This window comes from Sus scrofa, chromosome 15 (assembly GCF_054392235.1).
Source record: "Sus scrofa isolate SSC_HxYL_T2T_F1_AM1 chromosome 15, Sscrofa_HxYL_maternal_Yorkshire_Landrace_v2.0, whole genome shotgun sequence".
Classification (NCBI taxonomy): Eukaryota; Metazoa; Chordata; class Mammalia; order Artiodactyla; family Suidae; genus Sus; species Sus scrofa.
The window spans coordinates 97902964-97927285 of NC_139397.1; the positions used below are offsets into that span (position 1 = coordinate 97902964).

General features: G+C 37.6%; 1 protein-coding gene across 7 annotated transcripts in view; it reads right to left on the reverse strand.

Moving 5' to 3' along the window:
• The window catches only part of PDE11A (phosphodiesterase 11A), a 427800-nt gene that overhangs the window by 193459 nt on the left and 210019 nt on the right, over positions 1 to 24322 (reverse strand). For all 7 annotated transcript variants that reach the window (XR_014829804.1, XM_084999950.1, XM_084999948.1 and 4 more), the window contains one exon: positions 4381 to 4513. Coding sequence is in view for 6 of the 7 variants with exons in the window: in XM_084999950.1 (XP_084856076.1) it covers positions 4381 to 4513 (133 nt within the window). In the remaining variant the exon portion in view is untranslated. The remainder of the gene's footprint in view (positions 1 to 4380; positions 4514 to 24322) is intronic.

Genomic DNA, 24322 nt, shown 5'->3' on the forward strand with positions numbered 1-24322 from the left:
TATATTAAGTGAAAATATTAAGTGAATATATTAAGTGAAACATCTGAAATAACTGCCTTTATCTTACGAGCTATAACATCTTACATCAGGCTTTATGAGGTGAAGGCTGAGAGCCTCTTAGCCTCTTGGGAGGGTGCTGAGGCTCAGTCTGGAATCTGCTTCATTCATTATTAACATATGCAGTTGACACTTGCACTGAGGCAAAATATTCTTGAGAAGGGAGGAAGCCTAAGCAGAGAAATAATTTTGCTTCTCCTGGTGTGATAATCACACACACACACACACACACACACACACACACACACACACTATAACATATACACACATTTGTAGGACAAATCTACTAACTACCTGTACTTAGGCAGAATTCTCTCTCCCTCTCTTGCTCCTTCTCACCTCCTTCTGCAATGATTAATTCTTTTCCAATTTTTCCCCTCGGGATGAGAAGGGAAACCTAAAGTAACTAAGTTTTAGCAAATAGAACATATAAAAACCCTGGTATATTGTAGCTTCAGATTTGTGTTTAAAATCTGGTATTAGCTATGTGGGCAAACTGAAAGCATTCTGGGTGGAAGGCCAAGAAATTGTGATGGTCTAAGTTTTGCTTTATTTTATCATAGGGAAGAAGGTGATTTCACAAAATGGTCACTGCTTAACCTACCACATTTTACTGTCTTCAGACATCATTGCTTCTAACTATTGGATCAGGGCATGAAATTTTTATGCTCAATCCCACAGAATTAACTGTTGCATTTTTGCTTGAGAGCCCACATTGTTCTTTTTATAGTAGTGGGGCAGGCTATCTTTTTGGAATAGACTGTAAATGCAGAGAAAAAGGTAAAACAGCCATATCACTAATCAGGAAGATATGTGGTAAGAGTCTGCCTGTAGTCATAAGGATATAGGATATTTAGGCTCACTATTTTGTACTAGCAAGAAGTATTATGTGATATTAATTGCTCTCGCTACATATACTGTTTTTCATAAGAAAAAAAAAAAAAGCAATGATTGGCCAAGAACTTTTTATTCACTGATAAAGGTGCATGTCATTCTCCTAGGTATAGATGCTAGAAAAACTTTTCTCCATGCGCACATGGAGACAGGAATAAAAATGTCCTTGGCAGTTATGAACGTAACAACAACACATTGAATCCAAAGTTCCATCAACACTCTACCAAATAAAGTGGGGCTTATTCATACAATGGAGTACTTAATACTGAAAATAAATGAATGAATTACAAAGCCATATGACTCAGGAGCATATGCTGAATGAAAGAGCAAGACACAGAAGAAAACATACAGTATAGTTCAATTTATATAAAGTTCAGAAACATGCAAAATGTAATAATATATTTGGCTGAGATTCAAATATATGTGATGAAACTATATGGAAAGTGAAAAAATGTTAAGCTCAAATTAGGATGGCGGTTTACCTCTGTGGGGAAAATAAAGGAGATGGGATTAGGGAAAATCAACACAAGGATTCAAAAGTAATGATGATGTTCTTTTTCTTAAACTGAGTAGTGGCTGTTTACCACATTTTGTTATACTTTTGCATATGTCTTATGAATCAACTCTAAAAATGGTGCAAATTTGACTCCCAGAATTTGACTCTATGGTCCAAAGGCTAAGAGCAGAATGGCAGCAATCCATACCAAATTTAGCACTGTGATTTCGGGTAGGAATCAACAATTTGGGGTTGGAATTGACCAATTGACCACTTTGTCCAGCTATTACTGATGTTAATAATAGAACACTGAGAGCATCTCTTCATAAAACTGTGCATTTAGAAATCTATTCTTCAGTATTCTCTGTCTAAAATGAAGGAAGGAAGAAACACAGCAAAAGGCTAAACTTATAACATCAATCTTAACCCAATCATAATGCTAATGCAGGGAGTTCCCGTTGTGGTGCAGTAGAAATGAATCCGACTAGTAACCATGAGGTTGTGGGTTTGATCCCTGGCCCCAGCCAGTGGGTTAAGGATCCGGCATTGCCATAAGCCATGATGTAGGTCACAGACATGGCTCAGATCCCACGTTGCTGTGGCTGTGGCTGGCAGCTGTAGCTCCAATTAGACCCCTAGCCTGGGAACCTCCATATGCTGGAGGTGCAGCCCTAAAAAAAAAAAAAAAGCTAATGCATACAAATATTGACACCTATAAACCAGTTCACTCTGCTAATCACAGAGCCAAGGCAGTGGTGCCCTTCCTCACAGAAGAAGAACTGAAGAAGCTGTGGACTGTGTATTTTCTCAAGGAAGGTATCTCAAAGGTCAGAAATAGTATGTCAGCAGTGAAAAGAGCTACAGGGTGGTCAGCACTGGGACAGCTAAGGGAGCACACTGGTGAGACCCCCAACACAGACAGGGAGTTCACAAAAGGATTTCCAAGGTATGAGCATCTCAGCCTGATGCTCAAAAATGAATAGAAAACATGAAGATGATGTAGCCTGGGGGAAGAGAATTCTAGGAAGCTATAGAGAACTTGGTAAGTTTAGAGAATCTAAGATTTCCATGCAGAGATTGTGGAGATCTGGCTGAAGTTTTCAATTCGACCTGGATTCCAACCTTCCTACCATTGTTGTATCTGATTCCAGACAGTGAAGACAGCTCAGGGCAGGATTCAAAGTAGGGCTGTGGAGTCTGAGACACTAGGACTGAATCCCTGTCTATGTTTGGAGTCATAGACCAGCTCTAATTTCATACTAAATGTTCAGTTATCCTCTGTTCTACAGCCAATGCAATTGTTCCAAAGTATAACTCCTGCTTCTCCCCCATTTAAAACTCAACTACTGGCTCCCTGTTGCCTAATATAAATACTCAAGCTTTTTTCTTCTCCTTCTCCTTTTTTTTTTTTTTTTGTTTGTTTGTTTGTTTGTTTGGTCATGCCCATAGTAAATGGAAGTCCCTGGGCCAGGGATCGAACCCACGCCACAGCAGTGACCTGAGCTGCTGCAGTGACAACACAGGATCTTTAACCTTCTGCACCACAAGGGAACTCCAAATACTCAAGCTTCTTAACACAGCTTTCAAAGCCTATGGGTAATACGACCTGCTTCCCTCTCCAGCCTCATCTATAAGGCCCTCCAGCCACATGAATTCTTTTCAGTCCCTAAACTCTCAGCCTTGCCTGGAATACACGTCTCCTCACCTTTCCTCACCACAGCACTCCTGTTATTCTTCAGACCTTAGCTTGGCAACCTAGTAATTCAATATCGGAGTTTACTGAATACCCACACCACACACACACGTGCAGAGGCATTTTATAAGTTCATGTAAATTTATCTGTATGACACTCTATACTACCTTAGAATTTAAATTTCTGCCAAGTCAGAATCTATACGGTTTTAATATATTCTAAGTATCAGCACAATGTGCCCACATAATCAACATTAAACAATAACAGAAACCAGTGTACTGTTTCTTGGGAGCAATCTCTTAAAATATGGTAATTGTTCTAGCAACTATTGGGAAATAACTATGTTATATACACATGTTTATTATTAACCACATCTTTTTTTTTTTTTTTTTTTTTTTTTTTTTTTTTTTTTTTAGGGCTGCACCCCTGGCATATGGAAGTTTCCAGGCTAGAGGTCAAATCAGAGCTAGAGTGGCTGGCCTATGCCACAGCCACAGCAACGCTGGATCCGAGCTGCTTCTACAACCTATACCACAACTCACAGCAACACCAGATCCTTAACTCACTGAGTGAGGCCAGGGATTGAACCCACGCCCTCATAGACAGTAGTTGGGTTTGTTACTGCTGAGCCACAATGGGAATTCCCAAGGCATAGTTTAATATAAAATATGCATTGGTATATTTAATGCATGGGTTTAATTATATGTTTAATACAAAAAGTTCCCAATCATAAAAGAACATCAGTCTAGAGAGCTAAGAATGTCCTTGGCAGTTATGTATGTAACAGTGAAACACTGAATCCAGATGTCCATCAATACTATAATGGATAAAAAAAGTGGTGCTTATTCATACGATGGAATATTTTGCAGCAGTGAAAATAAACGAATGAATTACAAATTCATGTGACTCAAGAACACATACTGAGTGAAAAAGCAAGTACCAGAAGAATACATACAACATAATTCAATTTATATAAAGTTCGGAGTCATGCAAAATGTAACAATATATTTGGCAAGGATTCAAACACAGGCAATGAAACTCTATAGCCATTTTGCCACAAACCAGGGTAGAGAGAAGAATCTTTCCTATCAGCAGGAGGTGCTGCTAAAAATCAGAGCACAGGGGAAAGATGGAGAATTGCCAGTAAACTCAGGAGTAACATGTCCCTTTTTGCTCCAGCCAGCAAACTATCAACAAGGTGACAACTGAACCTTAAGACTGCACCAGCGTTGCCTCTTACCTCGGCATCAAAGCGGGGGTCCTGGTAGGCATCACTGATGTTCACTGGAAGGCCTGTAGAAGCCACAAGCTCAGCAACACTGTTATTTATTAGCCAATCAGAGTATGATGACTTCTCCATGCTTTCTTTGAAACTGTCAGAAAACCAAGGTAGGTAGTAAGAGAAGAGAGAAATACCAGTTTCCCTGAGAGCAAACCCTGTAAAACTACACTTATACCAGGAATATTGGTCCTCAGTAAAAACGGCTAAGTGACTTTAGTCACAGAATGCAGCCATAAAAAAGAATGAAATAATGCCATTTGCAGCAACATAGATGGACCTAGAGATTGTCATACTAAGTGAAGTAAGTCAGGCAGAGAAACAAACATTCTATGATATCACCTACATGTGGAATTTAAAAAAAGGAGATACAGATGAACTTATTTGCAGAACAGAAACAGACACAGACTTTGAAAACAAACTTATGGTTATCAAAGGGGACAGGTGAGGGGTGAGGAGGGGAGTGGTGGCTGGGGACTTGGGACTGACTTATACACATTGTGGTATATGGAATTACTGACCCATGGGGACCTGCTGTATAGCACAGGGAACTCTACCCAATATTCTGTGATAATCTATATGGGAAAAGAATCTAAAAAAGAATGGATGTGTGTATATGTATAACTGAATCACTGTTGTACAGCAGAAATTATCACAACATTGTAAATCAACTATACTTCAATAAAACTTTAAGAAATGAAAAAACAAAAAACATCTTTTGATTAAAATTTAAAAATTTAAAGTATATCCATATTTGATTTTATCAAGGAATTGCAGACTAAATAATTTTGAGAACTTTCTCTTGTATCACTTTCACCACAAACAACAGATTTACAGAAATTCCGCAAGAATTAGTAAGATTCCCCACTCCATCCCTCCCTTTCTGTCTTCCTTCCCCAGTTCCATAGTGATTAATGCCAAGAGCTGTGGAAATGCAAAACTGTTAAATTAGCAATACCAAGGAAGATTTTCATGAAGGATGTTAGATCTGCGGCTTGGCCGGTAATAGCTGAAATTATGTAAACAAAGGCAAGTATACTAGGACAAAGTTTTACAAACTACACTCTATGGAACCCTGGGTTCCTGGAGGTATTAATGCATGTACAACAAGCAAGAATAATAACGCTATTGACTTTTAAATCTAAGCTGTGTTATATGCAAGAAAAACACTAAACTCTGTACAAAATCTCTGTTCTTATGCAATAATATGCCTGTGTGGAATATGTGGCATACTGGGAATGTCAGAAACTGGCATGGAGAGACTATGGATGCGCGAAGGAGAGGGAAATATAGACTATTTATCATCATTGATATATCTCATCTGTAATGATTGCTGGTCTGTGTCTGATAAATTCAACACACATTTGTGATGTTATTCATCCCTTATTGCAAATTAAACATTACTGAGAACCTGGTACAGAAACGTATTCTCTATGGATCTCTGGCTGCAAAAAAAAAAAAAAAGCAGAGTGTTGTGTTTCTTAGATGGTGCCTAAATCAAAGGAGAAAGTCAAGGACTTCAAAGAGAAGATGAAGACTTTATTTTCTCACACAAACAAAGGAACAACAAAAAAGTCCACATTTTATTTTCTCTTCACTATATTATACCCTTGAGAAGTAAAATTTTACATTGTGCTGCAGTGAAAGCAAAATATGGGAAGAAACATGATAAGACACCTGGTATGAGGATCCAACTTAATGAAGTCATTTCTCAATTTATAAATGAGTGTGATTGAAGGCTGATCATTTCTTGCAGTGATTAATTGATCTATCCATTTATTCTGTGTTGCCTGTGTACCAAATTGTTATTTATATCTTCTGTGATAAAACAGTGTGGAAAGTGCTAACCTAGTGTATGGTGGGAAGAAGTGCTGCAGTGGGACCCTGGGGACGAGCCAGGGAAAGAACCTGAGACAGAAACGTTCAGGGTAGGAGAGGGCTAAGGAAGGAACCAGCTTTATCAACAAGTGTCAAAAAGCTTTGAGCTGGGTCTCAGGATGGGCAAGAGCTCAGCAAGGAGAGGATGGAAGGGTGAGGAGAAAGCACAGGAACAAAGGACATGAAGGCAGCAGAGTGCAAGGGTGTGCTCTTGGCACGCTGAGCAACTGCCTATGATGGAAGCATGGGACTCATGCTGTGGGGGAATAAGACTGACCAGGATATCAGGGCTTAAAGGTAGAGGCTGTGACTAAGAAGTTGAGGGCTCAGTTACAGGTAATGGGAGCTGTGAAAAAGTACTGAGCTGGGAAGTACCAGAACTCGAGCTATATGACCTTGGGAAGCTGAGTCCAGGGAGAATGAGCAAGAACAGGCTAAGAGAGACCAAAGGTGGAGAGAGGTCCTGGCAGACCAGCGAGGTTGAACAGTGGAAGGTGGTGATGCTGGCCACTCAGGAGGTGCTGCAGAAGATTTCTCAGGGCTTGGTGGGCAGGCAGCACTGGTGCACATTATGTTCCTTCTTCTATGCCTGTGGCACTATCAGCAGAAGGGAACTGTTTAGAGAATTGGGGAAATGAGAGAAGATGACAGGAATTCTGTGAGCCTGGAACACATTATTTTTTGATTGAAAATCCAGGACCAGAACCCATACCCAGTCTTTGGGACTGAAAATACTGATACAGAGTTGGGATTATCTTCGGGGAGAATAAAATGGATGAGATTGCTCAAGGATAGAATGTATAGGCAAGTCTACAGGGGAAGGAAGGAGAAGAGGGGAATAATAAAGGGGAAGGGGATAAAGATGAGAAAGCAAAAAAAGGGAAAGCAGATTTATCCTCACCCACGGTGGTCAAGGGAAGCTGGGTGCTTACCTAACCAATTTGTTTTCTCCTCCTATAAAGCCTATGAGATGGGTACAATTCTCTACATTTTACAGATCAGAAAACTGAGGCTCAGAGATTCTAAACAACTTTCTCAAGTGGAAACAGGATTTTGAGTTGAGTGTGAAAAGTCCCAGATGATTGTTTACCCCGTTGCCCCTCTGGGGAGGAGTCAATGGGTAGGAATAGAGCAAGAAGAGTTGGTTTTCACCAAAAAGTAGGAAGGCCGCTCAACATCACAGAAAGCTTTAGGAAGGGAGAGGCTGCAGGTAATAAACATCTCAGTCTCAGGCTGCAGTCAAAGAAGAGTGAGTTAAAAATACTGGATTTGACAATCTAGAGCTTTATGTCTCTACTTACGGAATCCCTAAAGAAGATGATGGAAACATTTACTGAGCATGGGCGCTTGAAAGAATCCTTCTAATCTACACCTACTTAGAATCTCGTTTGGTTCATGCTGCATATGTATTGAAATCACTCTAAAACTGTACACGGTGTAAGAGGATCAGCTCCGAGCACAGGCACTGTTGAGGTGGTTTCTAGAAAGTATAAGCTATGATCTCTGCCCTCAGGAAGCTCACCACCTAGATGGAGAGATGAGAAATAAACACGCTGCCATTGAAACAATGAACAATTTAAATACCCAGTTCAAATTTCAAATGCAAAATCTGTCACATGGCTGTGGTGACTAGTTGCCAACCATGAATGCAGAAGAAGAACAGGGAGGGAGAAACCACTTCAGGTGAGGCTAAGACTTCAGGTGAGGCTACGACTTCAGATGAAGCTAAGGTTTCAGAGAGGAGATGAGAGTTGAATTGATCTAAAGCTGCAATAATGCAAACAAATCTTCTGAAAACCACCTCTCCATTTCTTCAGTTTAATCTTGCATAGGTACACAGATTAATGCCCAGGGTGACAGGATGGTTAGAGAAACAGTCAGGAAGGTTGATTTGTCATTTTAGGTATTTATATCACATTCCTGCCCTTGTACCAGCTCAGCCTTCCAAATCCGAATGTTTTACTATAATGCAGATTCATGACCCTGACTTAGAGCTTTCAAAATCTTGCTTCTTTTCTTTTCTTTTTTTTTTTTTAAAGGGTCATTTTGTAGTTCCTGTCGTGGCTCAGCAGAAATAAATCTGCCTAGTATCCATGAGGATGCAGGTTCGATCCCTGGCCTCGCTCAGTGGATTAAGGATCCAGGGTTGCTATGAGCTGTGGTGTAGGTTGCAGACATGGCTCGGATCTGGCATTGCTGTGGCTGTGGTGTAGGTCAGTGGCTGCAGCTCTGATTCGATCCCCAGTCTGGGAATCTCCATGTGCCGCAGGTGTGGCCCTAAAAAGACAAAGGAAAAAAAAAGGGTCATTTTGTTTTACAATTCATGGGTTTCAGAGTCAGATATTCCTGACCCACATGTTCTCCTGCCACTTCTAAGGAAAGCAATCTCAGACGAGTTGCTTACACCTCATCTGTAAAATGGGTATAATACTACCACTTAGTTGTTGGGCATATTAAGGCGGTAATTTACGCATGTACTTAGCATATTATCTAGCCCAAAGTAAACACTTTTTAAAAGTATCACCTTTTAAAACAACATCTATAGTAAATTCTGCATATGACATTTTAGCAATGTCAGATTGTGGATTTCATCAAAAAAAGAAAAGGCCCAAATTATTTCTGCTTCTTGGAGTTCCCATTGAGGCTCAGTGGTAACGAACCCAATTAATATCCATGAGGACGTGGGTTCAATCCCTAGCCCCGCTCAGTGGGTTAAGGATCCAGCATTGCTGTGGCTATGGCTGGCAGCTGTGGCTCCAGTGTGATGCCTAGCCTGGGATGCCAGTGGTGATGGGGGGGTAAAAGACCAACCAACCAAACAAACAAACAAAACCCCCACATTATTTCTGCTTCTTAAGGGACACACCTAGCTTAAAGGATCAGTTCTTTCATTAAGGTTCTTCTATAGGTCAACCCCTCCTGATTCATGAGGACCCTTTTATTCTGTGTAGTTTCCTCCTTTTCAACGGACTTGCTGTTGGAACAGAATATGGTAAGATCAGGGACACAACTATGTATATTATGCAGGTTCTGCCCTGTGAAGGAATGAATTGGGGCTAAAATCTAGCCTAATTGCACATGTTGGCTTGGAGCTGCATGCATCAGAAGGGGTGGCTTTTCCTAATTCTCACAGAGACACTGTAAGGGTCGACAATGGTCATACTTCAATCTCTTCTTCAACACATATGATAAATGGACATCAATATCAAACTGAAATGCCTTTAGAGACAGGGAACTCATAACCTGCCAAAATATTCCATTCTGTTTTGGGGTAGCTCAATTTACTTTCCAATAATCATCATCCTTCCCTCCTAGTCCCATGGTTTGTAGCCTCTGAGCTACAAGACCTGACAGCCCTTGAAATGTTTGACAAGATTAACATGTTCCCTATAGTCTGACACCTAAAATCATTATTTTCCAACTTATCTCCAATTCCTTCAGCTTCTCCCCTTGTGACATACCTTCCTTATTCTCATCTTCCCTGTCCTAGATGTGTCCGAGCTGGTTAATAGCCCTCTTGAGTATGAAAGCCAGTCCAGAATATTCTTGGCTATGGGGTCTGAGCATTCTGGATCCTGTTCCTCCAACAAGGCTCAAGATTGATACTTCTTAATAGGTCTTTTTAAAAATAGGTTTATGGGAGCTCCTGCTGTGGCACAGTGGGTTAAGAAACTGGCATTGCTAACTGCAGCGGCTCTGGTTGCCTCAAAAGCGCAGGTTTGACCCCTGGCCTGGTGCAGTGGCTTAAAGGATCTGGCGTTGCCACAGCTGCGGCTCAGATTCAATCTTTAGCCCAAGAACTTCCATATGCTGCAAGTGTGCCTATGATAAAGTAAAATAAAATAGGTTTCTCAAGGGGTACCTTTTTCTAATTTTCACAGAGACATTGTAGGTTTGATAAAATTGAATTAACCAATTCCAAATTGAATTAACCAATATGCTAGAGCCCCCAAAATCGGACCAGAGATATAAAAGGCCAACAAATTCAACACTAAGCTTTTCGGTTGTGCCATGATCAGCCTAAGGAGAGTCACTGAAGTTTGGAAACACATCAATAACTTGATTAGTCCACAGCTTGGGGGTGCAAATAATATCATGTCAGCTCAGTGGAACTTAGTTGCCATGTGCATAACTGCAAGACCATCAACACTTCCAAGGCTCTTCCCATCCCCAGTCTCCAGAGAGACATACTTTTACTCAAGGCTCTTTGGAAGTCACTTGAGGAAGACCAGACATTGGCTCCCAGGGTACCAAAGCCTCCTGGAGTAAGGGAAGAATACTGTCCCTGAAGCTTTTTGTAGTATTTTGACCCCTAAGTCCTAAGGCCATATTGATTGTGCCTACATTGTGATAAACTTTCCTGTAAACAGCCCCTTTAGCTTCTGCCCACACCCCTCTCTGTATTTAGGCTGGGGATAGGGCTGGGCAGGCCATCCGTATATGAATGGGTTTCTGTGTGCCAAATCCTTTTTTCAGCAAGAAGAAAGACACATTTATCAATTATCACATCCAAGTGGATGTATGGTGCTTGTGTTGATGGATATGCATGTATGTTGCCAAGACACTTACTGCATATCCCTGCACCAGAGAGAAGGGGAAAAATGGCCAAGAATTCTTGACAACATTTATTTGTGGCTGAAAACCAAAGTTTGGTTGAGAAACCTTCAAAATATTTCCAAAGTTCATTTGTTTGTTTTACTATCTGCCCATGTTTTAATAGCTTTTCACATTTAAATCATAATACCATTTTGACCCCAGCAGTGGTCATGTTAAAAAAATATGACTTATGGAGAACACACACACACACACACACACACAGCAGAACGACAACAAAAAATCCTTGAAGTAAGAGTCTGGGAAAAGTAAAATAAATATAATCGTCACCTAAATTTCAGTGACACTTCCTTAAAAAGTAGAAATTATCTAGTTAATTTAACTCTTTAAAAAGTAGACCTCGCTAAGGTCAAGTTTAGTTTAAAATAACAAGCAAATTGTAAAGAAATCCTGTAGCTTATATTTTACTAGGACCAGGTGCATAGGAAAATGTGGGTTTTTAAGTGAGTTTCCTGTAAAGAACTGAAGTTTGATTCCTTCTCCTCAGTGGTACCTTGCTTTCAAGTGTGAGACTCACACTGACTTCCAAGAAAACTTCATGAACTTAAATATATTGACTGCAGAGGGATAAAGAGAATTGCCCTAGTACAGAAAACACATAATTCCTGAAATGTGGCTGTCCCTGAAATGAGGGCCTGAGGGCCAGTGAGGTAGATATAAACCTCAGGGTCAACAAGTTACAGAGTAGCATGAGAGAGAAATCGATACAAGGGAAACAAAACCAGACAAAATAAAATACCCCAGGACAAGGAATTTCACCATCTTCAATTGTCTGAACAACCTATCTTAGCTAAAGGTTGGAACATGGAAAATTGTATGAAAATAAATTTAAGACTATTTTTAAAAATTAATTCTCAAAAAAATTCTCTAAATTAGAAGACAAAATATCTGAATAAAATAATGATAATCGTTAGACTGTGTCTGTATTTATGTTCTTGTCCTCAACACTGGAATTCACTCCAATCTTCAGGAATGATTACTGGTTGAGCCCCTACTAAGGGCTGGAAAATAGCGGGGTGAATCTTGCAGGAAATGACCAATAAGGGTCTTCTCTTTCTGCTAAAAGACCCTGACACATGAGAACCCATGTATACACAGATGGTCAGCTCAGCTCTGCCCCTCCCTGTACAGAAAGAGGTGTGGGCAGAAGCTAAAGGGGCCTCACCTTCAGGGAGTTCACCATGATGATGGATTGTGATGCCCTAAAGGAAGAATGTACAAGACAGGATAGGAACAGAGAAAAGAAGGGTCAGTTCTGTTTGGGCTGGGAATGGTATTTGGGAACCACTTCACAAAGGAAACTGGCGTAAGCCGATCTTTATAGGATAAGTAAGAGCTCACCTGGAAGAGAAAGAAGGTTAAAAACAATTCAGACAAACGCACAGCAGGAATAAAGCTTTAGAAATGTGAGGCTGTCCCTATTATATGATGAATCATAGAGCTAAAACTTAGGCTAAATGGTAGAAGTGGTGAAGAAATAAGACTACAGTGGAAGAAGCCAACCTATACCTTGTGTGGTTCCATGCATGTACACAACCACATTTATACTGATGATTCTTGCATGCGTATCAGCAGACTGGTGGGTCCTGAGTTTCCTACATATACATCCAAGCACTTTCTGGACACTTCTTCCTGGTTATCCACAGGCACCTCAAATTTAATATTTTCATGATTGAACTAACACACTCTCCTTGATGTGCCAACAGTCATTAATGAAAACTGTGACCATTAACTAAAAATAGATCATTGGGTTAGGAACGGAAGTTTTAACACAATCAATTTTCTCATCCTCAGGGAATGATTGTCAATTGCCCTCTGAGAGCATAAGTATTACCCAGTGGGTATAGAATACAGAGGTGAAGAGTCAGGAACACCAAGGACTCCTTAGGATAGATAGTTCTTTTTGATGCTTTGTAAATAAAACATGATCTTTGATCTACAGGTTGTCCCTGGTAATATTTTCCATCTTGCTTCACTCACTAGAGATCAGTCTGAACTTTGGTTCACAAAGAGAAACTTCCCTCTTAATTTTTCTTCTCAAGTAAGCCTGTCTATCCCTCAGTCCTTTCTGAAGCTTTGAGCTGTGCAACTTTATTTGAAGTCATCTTTTAATTAGGAGATTAAGGAACTAAGTCAATACCAGTGGGACTCAAAGCTAGGACCCCAGCAGGAGAATGTCAAACACCCAGGCGTAGGACATTCATAATTTCCTACTGGCTTCAGTATATCTTTGAAGGTTACCAAATAAGTCTTTTAGACATAAAAGGTAGTGGGAGAGAGTGTAATTAGCAAGTAATACCAGCCTGTCAGTTCCTATACTGAGAAGAAGATGCTCTAATTTGCAGACCTTCCTGAATTTTATCATGACCTGGACCTGTTAATGAACTTGCCCTTAAGGTCTTGCCTGAGGAAGACACTTCATCACAATCATGTTTCTCTCATTTTAGGCATTATGTTATCAGAAATTAAGACATGGCAATCAAAGAATACTTTTTTTTTTTTTTTTTTTTTTTGCTTTTTAGGGCCGCACCCACAGCATATGGAGGTTCCCAGGCTAGGGGTTTAATTGGAGCTACAGCTGCCGGCCTATACCACAGCCACAGCAATGCCACATCCGAGCTGCATATGCAGACTACACCACAGTTCACTGCAATGCCAGATTCTTAACCCACTGAGCGAGGTCAGGGATTGAACTTGCAACCTCAGGGATCCTAGTTGGCTTTGTTTCAGCTGCGCCATGATGGGAACTCCCAGAACACATTTTCTAGCCTTCATTTCCTCAAGTTGTACAATTAGATTGATGAGATGTATCATTCCAAGGAGTTGGTATCACTTTGAGAAAGCATCTTGTACCTCTCAGATGGGTGTCATTACTGTGAATGGTTGGTGTCTACAATTTACTGTCATATAGTGACAACTTCTTGGCTTCATAGGCAAGCAAGTCCCAGTATTTTGGTTTGGGTTTTTTTGTTTGTTTGTTTGTTTTCCTACTATCTTGGCCCAGCATTTCCTTGCTGTGAGACTACAGAAATAATTTTAATAACTCTGATTATTAGTTTCTATAGTAGAAAATACAGAAATATAGCCAATTTTACAGGGCTGTTTTGAGGATAAAATAATATAATGTTAAAGAATGCGGAGCATATAGAAAGCTCTCAATAAGTATCAGTTCCTTGTACACCAAAGATTTTTCTTTTATTCAAAACACTAGTTAAACATGCTCTGTTTAACTGCTTATCTTCTGGGGTTGTAGCATCATTGCCAGATCTGGAGATTCGCTAAACAAAAAAGGTGCTAGCTGGCAAAATTGCTGATTATAAAGGACATAGTTCAGAATACTATAAATCAACTATAATGGAAAAAAATAAAAATCATTTAAAAAATAAAAAAAATAATAAAGGACAAATCCTACCCTTTGATGTGTATCAAGTATCCCTACCACATCTCTCTTTGAGGCTGCTGTGGGCACTTCCACCCGTATGCTCTGGACTGAGGACATATCTTCTCATAAGACCTGGGTATCTGCTACACAGCAAAGAAGGAGAAGTGGACCCCAATGTGTTAAAATATTAACTAACACATGCAAAACCACAGACCTACAAGAATAAGAGAGTCAAGCATAAAAAACAATCATTAAGGCTTCTGAGTTGCCATAATTCTGTTTGCTGTGTAGCATCAATCTAAGGGACAGCTGACCTACATAGGCTACTTTATTATGTTTGATCTCAGTACTTATTCATGCGCTTTGTTGTTCATGGGCCATTTTTATAGCTTTCATTCTCCTCTGCGACAATTTTACTAGAGTGACAAGCCCACTGGCCCAAAATAAATAGGGGTAATGAGAGGGTTTGTCTTTCATTTGAATTTCCCTTTTCAGCAGGAGAAACTAAAAAATTAAATATATTTAAGAGGTGAAAGGTAGATGTTTGGGAAATATGTTTCCCTAAGTTTCTTAAGATTTTAGAAGACACAAAACTTTATTACAAATATTTCCTCTTCTTCATTGATGTTTATTTCTTATAATTAGCATCATGCAAACAGAGTGTTGACACATATATTAACAGTGCCATGGAAGATACCTATAAAATAGGGTTTTGTGGGGGGTGGGGACCATATAAGGCTGGAAGTATCAAAGTGACAAGGTTCTCTGAGATGTGTGCTCAGGTCAGGCATAGTGCTTCAGTGTAAACACTCGATCCTAATAACACTTCCTATATTTTTAGGGAAAGGGGGTGGGGAATATTTAGGTAACTCTGTAATAGTGGAGCTTCCTGGTAAAGAAGTGGCTTTGGTACCAAAAGGGAGACTCAGAGATCAGTCCTTGTACCAATCTGTCTTCCATTTAACTAACTCAGACCTGCTGAACCACCTCCTATCTAAGCAACAGAAGGCAGTTGGGCCATCTGACTCTTTCCTTCTTCAAATAACAATTTAACAATTAACTCTTTCTTTCTTCTCTAAATATTGGCATAAGGTTCAGCAGCCCTGAATTTGCCAAACAATAAATAGTCAAAAAGAATGTCCTAAGGTTCTTGTTTAAAGGAAGTTACACAACAACACAATTTTTTATGTTCCAGAATGACTGGTCATGGTGATGATGGTGCTGTTTTAACCTTTAATGTTATAAGTGTTTTCTTCATTTCCTTGAAATCAGAATAAATATCATGCTTTTATTTATATAAAAATACCCATCACATGCTTCCTAGCAGAGATACTGTCAAAGAAAGAAGATCTATGAAGAAGGAAAGTAGAAGAAAGAGAAAATATTCATGACATATTGTGGAAATATTATCTTACATTAGTGCGTAAGTTTGTCTAACATTCCGTATTACTCTAGGGAATAGAGAAATTGAAAAGAAGGTAAGAAGAAGAGATGAGACTTTCCAAATTGGCAGAGTAAAGACTTTGAAAATTTGTTCCTCCATAAAAGTATGATAGTACCAGCAAAAATTGTCAAAATTAACTTTCTGAAAACCCTGGAAATTAAAAAGAGGCTTCCAAAAATCCAAGAAGTGTTTATTCAAGAAAAACAACTGAATCTCTGTAAGGAAAGTATGTTGTATGACATTTTAACTTAACATTATCCTCATCTTCTTGCTAGCTCTGGGGAAGTGGTGAAAACCAAAAGACCCACAATCATGTTAGCTATGAAAACCAGCAGCAAAGTAGTCACTGGCAGAGGAGAAATGGGTCTTGACCTCTCCAAAGTCCCATTTCCAGAGAATAGTCTTTATTTGACCTGTTTGGCAACTCCATGGAAACCTCCACTCAGAGAGCTTATCTTTATTTGACCTGACATGGAGCTTGCTAACTAAGAATAGCCTTTACTCCCAGGTATTTATGGTACAAAAAAAGTAGCAAACATTGCAACTGCTTTAGGCAAAGAAACAGTTATAGCTAATAAGAAACTGATCATGAAGCTTAAAAGGAGAAGTATGGAAACAATATAATCCTAGGGAGGTTTGAAAAGCTCAGTCATATTTCTGGAAAACTAGAATTGTATGTATGCCCAGGAAAGACCTGAAAAGGCCTTAATCTCTCACCTTTGGTTGACCCCGAAGCTCTGTAAAAGCTAAGTAAACTTCCCATCAGAAAACTGAAAGTATCTCCTACATGATCCCCTCAGCAAAGGCTGGAAGACTTACTGGTTCAATTTTTTTGTAAAGAAATCTCTGTCCAATCATTAGCTGACAATTAGGCTAACTAAGCAGAAAATTCAGTTGCCACATACAAAAAAAGAGTTTATGAAAGTCTCTAAACAACAAACAGCAGAAACAGGAATAACAGAAACAAACAGAAACAACAACAATCTGTGGATGGGGTGAGTGAGATGCAGGTCTTATTGCTAGAGTTTCCATATTATATTATTTAAACTATTCAGTTTTCAACCAAAAAGGGGGGGGAGAAAGAGGGAGAAATAGGAAAATATATAGGAAAAGCAATCAACAGAAATGGTTCCCAAGTAAGTCCATATTTTGGACTTATTAGATAAAGATTTTAATGAGCCATTATAAATATGTTCAAAGTATTAAAGGGTACCATGCCAAAAAAACAAAATAAAACAAAACACTAAAGGAAAATATGGGAACAATGTCTCACCAAATAAAGAATATCAATAAAGAGAAGGAAATTATTTAATAAAGGAATCAAAGAGAAATTCTAGAATTGAAAAGTAAAACAATTGAAGTGAAAAATTCACTAAGAGGGCTCAAAAGCAGGTTTGAGACACCACAAGAAAGAATCACTGAACTTGAAGATAGGTTAATTAAAGATAGAAACCATCTGGTCTGAAGAACAGACAGAAAAAAGAATGAAGGAAAACAAAGTCTCAGAAACATATGAGACACTATTAAGCATATAAACATAAGCATAATGAAAGTTTCAGAAAAAAAGAAGAAAAAGAGCAGAAAGAATATTTGAAGAAATATGGAAGAGAACTTCACATATTTGATTAAAGCAAACATTACACATTCAAGAAGCTCAACAAAATCCCAGTAGGATAAACTCAAAAGGATCCATACCTAGATATATCATTAACAAACTGTTGAAAGTGAATGAAAAAGAGAGAATCTTGTAAACAACAAAAGAGACATGACTCATCACATACAGATGAGCTTCAGTAAGATCAAATATCTCCATGATCAAAAACCATGGAAGCCAGAAGGCAGTTGAATGACATATTCAAAGTGCTGAAAGAAAAAGACTGTCAACCAAGAACTACATATCAAGCAAAATTATACTTCAAAAATAAAGGAGAGATTAAGACATTCTCAGATAAACAAAAACAGAAAATTCATTGCCCATAGACCTGTCCTATTATAAGAAATACTAAAGGTAGGCCTTCAGATTGAAATAAAAGGATACTAGAGAATACTCTGAAATCCACATGAAGACATAAAAAGCACAGATAAAAGTAACCCTATATTAAGAACAAAAGACAGCATAAATGTATTTTTTGGTTGTAATTCTTTTTTCTCTCCATCTCATTTAAAAGACAACTGAATAATAAAACAATTTGTTATGGGGTTATAATGTAAAAAAATAAAATTTGTAAGACAACTATAACACAAATGAGGAGGAAAGGAAAAGAACTATACAGGAGCAAAATTTTGTGTTTTATATAAATTAGGTTGGTATTAATCCAGATTAGATTGTTACAAGTTGAGATGTTAATTGTAATCCTAGGGCAATAACTAAGAAAATTATTGAAAAGAATAGTAAAAGAAATGACAAGATAATTTATATAGCACATTAAAAAAAATCTGTTTACCACAAAAGAAGGCAGAGATGGAGGAATAGAGGGACAAAAAGACACAAAACATATTGAAAAAACAATAACAAAAAGGTAGACATAAATTCTACTTTATAAGTAACTACTTTAAATGTAAATGAATTAAACACTGCAAACAAAAGGCAGCGATTGGTAGAACAGATAAAATAACATGATTCAACTATATGCTGTCTACAAGTGACACATTTTAGGTTCAAAGATACAAACAGGTTAAAAGTAAAAAGATGAAAAAATATATACTAGGCAAACAGTAACCAAAAGAGAATTTCAGTGACTATATTAATACTAGACAAAATAGATTTCAAGAAAAAAAAATTAATAAAGACAATGAAGGGTATTTTAAAATGGTAAAATTAATGAACTCTCAAAAAGTATGAGAATTATAAACATACGGCACCTGACAACAGAGTCCCACAGGTGTAAAGCAAAAACTGAGAAAACTGAAAGGAGAATAGATAATTCAGCAATAATGGCAGGAGATTTTAACACCACACTTTCAATAACATAACAATTAGGCAGAAGAAGAATAAGGAAGTAAAAGACTTGAGCAACACTATGAACCAGCTAGACCTAACAGAGAGCTATAGAGCACTCTATCCAATAGCAGCAGAATAGACATTCTTCTTAAGCACAACTGGAGTATTCTTAGGATAGACCATATATTAGGCCATAAAACAAGTCTCAATAAATTTTAAAAGATTGATATCATAAAAAGTATTCTCCAACTACAATGAAATGAAACCAGAAATGAGTAAAAGAAAGAAGTTTGGAAAGTTCATAAATATTTAAAAATAGAACAACATAACCCTAAAGAACCAATGAGTCAAAGAAGAAATCACAGGGAAATAAGAAAATATTTTGAGATGAATGAAAACAAAATTCACTGGATGCAGCAAAAGCAGTGCATAGGAAACAATTTATAGCTACAAATGCCTACATTAAAAAAAAAGGAAAAAAGACCTCAAATTAACAACTCACCTTCCACCTGGGACACTAGAAAAAGAAGAGCACACTAAACTTAAGAGCACACTAAAGCAAACAGACGGAAGGACATAAAAAAAATTAGAGGAAGAATAAACAGACTGGGAAGATAAAAACAATAGAGAAAAATCAACAAAAACAAAAGCTGGTTTTTTGAAAAGATAATAAAATCGATACCTATGGATAAGCTTACCAAGAAAAAAAGAGAGAGAAGACTTAAGTTACTAAGATCAGGAATGAAAGAGGGAGTGCTCCTATCAACTTTACAGAAATAAGATGGTAAGGGTATACTATGAATAACTATATAACAAATTATATAACTTAGATGAAATGGACAAATTTCTAGAAAGACATAAACTACTGAAATAGACTCAAGAATCAGAAAATCTAAATAAAACTATAATGAGTTAAAGAGGCTGGATTAATAATTTAAAATATTTCCACAAAGAAAAGCTCAGGACTGGCTGTCTTCACTAGTGAGTTCTACCAATGTTTTAAGAATAATTTTTCTTTAAACACCAATTCTTCATTTCCAAAACATAGGAAGGAACACTTCCCAACTCATTCTATGAGGACAGTATTACCCTGGTAACCAAACCAGAGAAGATATCAGAAGAAAAGAAAATTATAGACCTATCTCCCTTAGGAATACATACATATATGTAAATATTCTCAACAAAATATTAGCAAACCTAATCCAGCAACATATAAAAAAAAGATTATACAGCATGACCAAGTGGGGTTTTTCCCAAGAATGCAAGATTGGTTTAACATTCAAAAATCAATCAATGCAACACACCATACTAATAGAACAAAGCACAAAAAATCATGCAGTCATTTCAACAGAAAAAGCATTTGACAAAATCCAATACTCTCTCACAACAAAAAAATCTCAACAAACTAGGAATAGAAGGAAAGTTACTCTAAAATAGATAAAGTAGATAAAGTAATCTTTATCCTTCACGGCTGTTTCCCCTGAAAAAATCTTTTGCTCATTTAACTTTTTTTTCTTTTTATGGCTACACCTGCAGCATATGGAAGTTCCCAGGCTAGGGGTCGAATTAGAGAAACAACTGAGGACTATACCATATTCACTGCAATACCGTATCCAAGACACATCTATGACGCAGCCTATGGCAATGTTGGATCTCTTAACCCATTGAGCGAGGCCAGAGATCAAAACTGTATCCTCACAGAGACAATATCGGGTTCTTAACTCTCTGAGCCACAACGAGAACTCCTGCTCATTTAATATTGACACATTAAGTTTCTTGGAGAAGAGGAATTGACCCACTAAGGTATACATAAGAATGATTCTAGTACAGGACTTAAACAATGTGGCCGAAAGGCCTGGTAGGACTGAATGTGTCTGCTCTCTAATAAAATAATGTGGGGACATCATTACTCTATATGCCCCTAAGATTCCAAAATCAGATTTTCTAACACATTTAAATCACTTGTACTCAATAATTGTACAAAGAACTTGCATAAATAAACCACTCCTCAAGATGCCTAATTTGAAGCACAATGTGTATTTGAGTGAAGAAGTCCTGGAATGCTCGGGAAAAATCAGCTTCAACTACTATATTTAAAAATAACCAGTATGAGGAGTTCCCATTGTGGCACAGTGGTTAGCGAATCCAACTAGGAACCATGAGGTTGTGGGTTCGATCCCTGCCCTCACCCTGTAGGTTAAGGATCCGGTGGTGCTGTGGGCTGTGTTGTAGGCCGCAGATGTGGGCTCGGATTCCACATTGCTGTGGCTCTGGCGTAGGCTGGCCACTACAGCTCCGATTCAACCCCTGGCCTGGGAACCTCTATATGCCGCAGGTGTGGCCCAAGAAAAAACAAAAAACAAAACAAAAACAAAAAACAAAACAAACAAAAAAATAACCAATATGAGGTTATCAATGAGGCAACACATACACTGCATGTGTAACTCAGATATGGCTTAGAAGTCTAAAGTTTTGTTGTGAGTCACAACAAAATAGAGAATCATGAAATCAATTTTGTGGGTCAGAAAAGGAGGAGGGTTTTGTTTTTCTTTTTGTTTTTTTCTTAAAAATAGAATAAATTAGGAGTTCCCTGGTGGTCTAACATGGTAGCAGTTAAGGATTTGGCATTGTCACTGCTGTGGCTTGGGTTACTGCTGTGGCTTGGATTCGATCCCTGGCCTGGGAACTTCCACATGTTATGGGTACAGCACCCCCCGCCCCCCAAAAATGAAGAATAGAATAAATCAGAATACATACTTCCATAATAAAGGTAAGTATAGTTTCATGAAACTTGTTTTAGGTATATGTGTGTGTGCATTTGTGCATATATTTATGTACATTAACTAGGTTTGGATATAAAATGTATTTTTGTTATAGGCTGCAATCAAATTAGGTTGGAAGTCACAATCTAAGGGATACACAGTGAAGCCGGCACAGTTAGAACTTATGGTAAAGATATTTAGCAACATTCTCCAAGGTAGGGACAGAATTTCTAATTCCCAAAAGCCTCATCAAAGTAGTATGCTTTTGAGTGGTAATGACCAAGTATGGGTGAGTCACATCACCTTTTGAAAGCATGAGCCCCAAATCATATTTACAATCTGGATAGTGCTGGAGGTCACCTCGCCTGGGTTAGGTACATCTCAGAATTATAAAATGTACCATCTGACTGCAGGGTACAATGCCAGTAAATTGTGATAAACAAAATCCTTACTCATCATACTTAGGCTCTCCAGGCTAACACAGCCTATCCCAAGTATACTCCTGAAAACATCATTGCTGCTGGACAAAAACAAAGAATATCTCTAGGAGTCTTGTTTACAGACCCTTGAACCAACGACAGAGCTCATCCTATAGTTTTGTCTCATTATATAGTCACATCTCATGGAAGCCAGTCCTTCCTGTGCCCTCAAAAAAAGGCCAGATTTGGGCCATGGGGGCTGGAAGCCTAAAGGAAAGAGTTACAGAGAAGTGAGGAAGGCTGGAAGGAGTAATTTGTTTGCAAAACTAGATTCCACACAGAATTGCAAAGGAAAAGAAGAAAATCAATAAGGCATTGAAATATGTTTCAGTATTCTAACCTAAAAAACATGAAACCTAGAAAACTAATGTTGAGAAGAATCACAGGGCTATCCAAACTTAAAAATGAAAGAAACCCTAAAGGTCTCCTAGGTGTGTCTCTAACTTGAGATATATGTACCCTCAGGGGCAGATGTAGATGAGCTAAAGGATAGAAAAGCCATAAGAAAAGCAGAGTGTGAAAAAGTCATACTATTCCATTAAATCTATGATATCATCAACAGAAAAAATGCTGTAATAAGTCAGTGTGTGCTTATCACTGAAAGTATTTTAATCTTATTTTGAAGATTTTTTAGGGCCGCACTCGAGGCATATGGAGGTTCCCAGGCTAGGGGTCGAATTGGAGCTACAGCTGCTGTAGGGCAATGCTGAATTCTTAACCTATTGAGTGAGGCCAGGGATTGAACCCACATCCTCATGGATCCTAATCAGGTTCATTAACCACTGAGCCATGAAGGGAACTCCCTTATTTTAAAGAACTTTTGGATTAGACATAAATTTTATCATACAGCATTCTTGGAGGAAAATTTAAATTTTAAACTATACAAATCCATTATACATAAAAGGAAAAATTATAAGTAAAATCAATTGACTGAAGTATTTCTAAAATTTCTTCAAACTCAGTGCCACTCTTCTGAATCACTTTTCTTTTTTATTATTATTATTATTTTTTTATTTTTATTTTTTTATTTGAGGAGTGTGCACATATTCCATAATTATTTTTAATTACAACAATAATAAAAATTCCATTAATGAAGCAAATCTTGTTAGCAACTAATTAAGAAAACTTGGTAGAATTCAAATTGGAAACAGTTTGAATAGACAATTCTGAGTGCATAGTGGTAAGAAACTATCTATCATACAGTAATTAAAGAACATTTTAAATCTTACCCTTCAGCTGTATCTTCATAGCTCTTTTATAATTGTAGGTAACTAGCTAGTTAACTAATTCCAAAACAAATATATTCATCACTATATACAATTTTCTTTTCATGTTCAATAATATCTAGTGATTGGTTTACATGGTTTAGGAAGAATGCCTGTTCTTTAAATTTCTTTTTTTTACAAAATAAAATACATATATTTAAACACAATTACATTCACACACATTATTATATCATGGATCTTAAGAAACATATTAAGCGACTCCCTTTGGAGAAGTGGAATGGAAAATATGCTGAGACGAATAGGAAATTTATTCTATATTTTATCCCATTTTGTATGGCTTTCATCTTTACTATTTAGTATTATCTATTACATGTCAATTTTTCTTTAAAAATTAGCATTATATTAAAATTGTATGTATTATGCAACTAAAATTTATAAAGAAAGCCTTATATACCATTAAATATTTTATATAGCATAGTAAAAAGAATAACTTAACTGGTAAGAATAACAAAAATAATACACCCTCTGAAAATAAGTAAAATATAAAATGCATAAATTGGTTAAAAAACAGTGTAACTATATAAATATGTCTTCACAATTTGTTACATCTTATTGATTCTTCAATAAAGGCATTACACCATTCTAGGTGATGTGATAAACAAGACATTATAGACTTTACATTGTACCATGGAGAGAAGTGGTTATTAATAATAAAATTGTAGAACTGTATTATTTAGTCATACAGTGGCATTATTTAATTATAATTATCATAAATTCTTTGATGGAGAGGAAATCAGAATCAGATGTAAGAAGACTTCAGCATTCCAAGAATGATGTCAAATGACCCCCTTCATGGTAGATTATGCACTTATTTACTATGAGATATATTCTTCTCCAGAGATTCCTTGTTTGTGTATCAATTGTAGATTTTTGGTTTGCAGTTATTCTGAAGTTTTGCTGTTAAGAGTCTATATGTATATGAGATTGTTTTAAGTTGTTGTTCTCTTAATTGCAAGTGCATCTCCAGTGTCCTGCATTTGTACCCACCTCTTCTCATGATTTCTGATTTTGGTGGTATAATCGTGCATGAATGATTTCGTATCTTTACTGTATATATACCTTTACTGGTGAGCCTTGTCATTTGTGGTGTTTTTGTTTCTGGTTGTGGCCTTTTCTT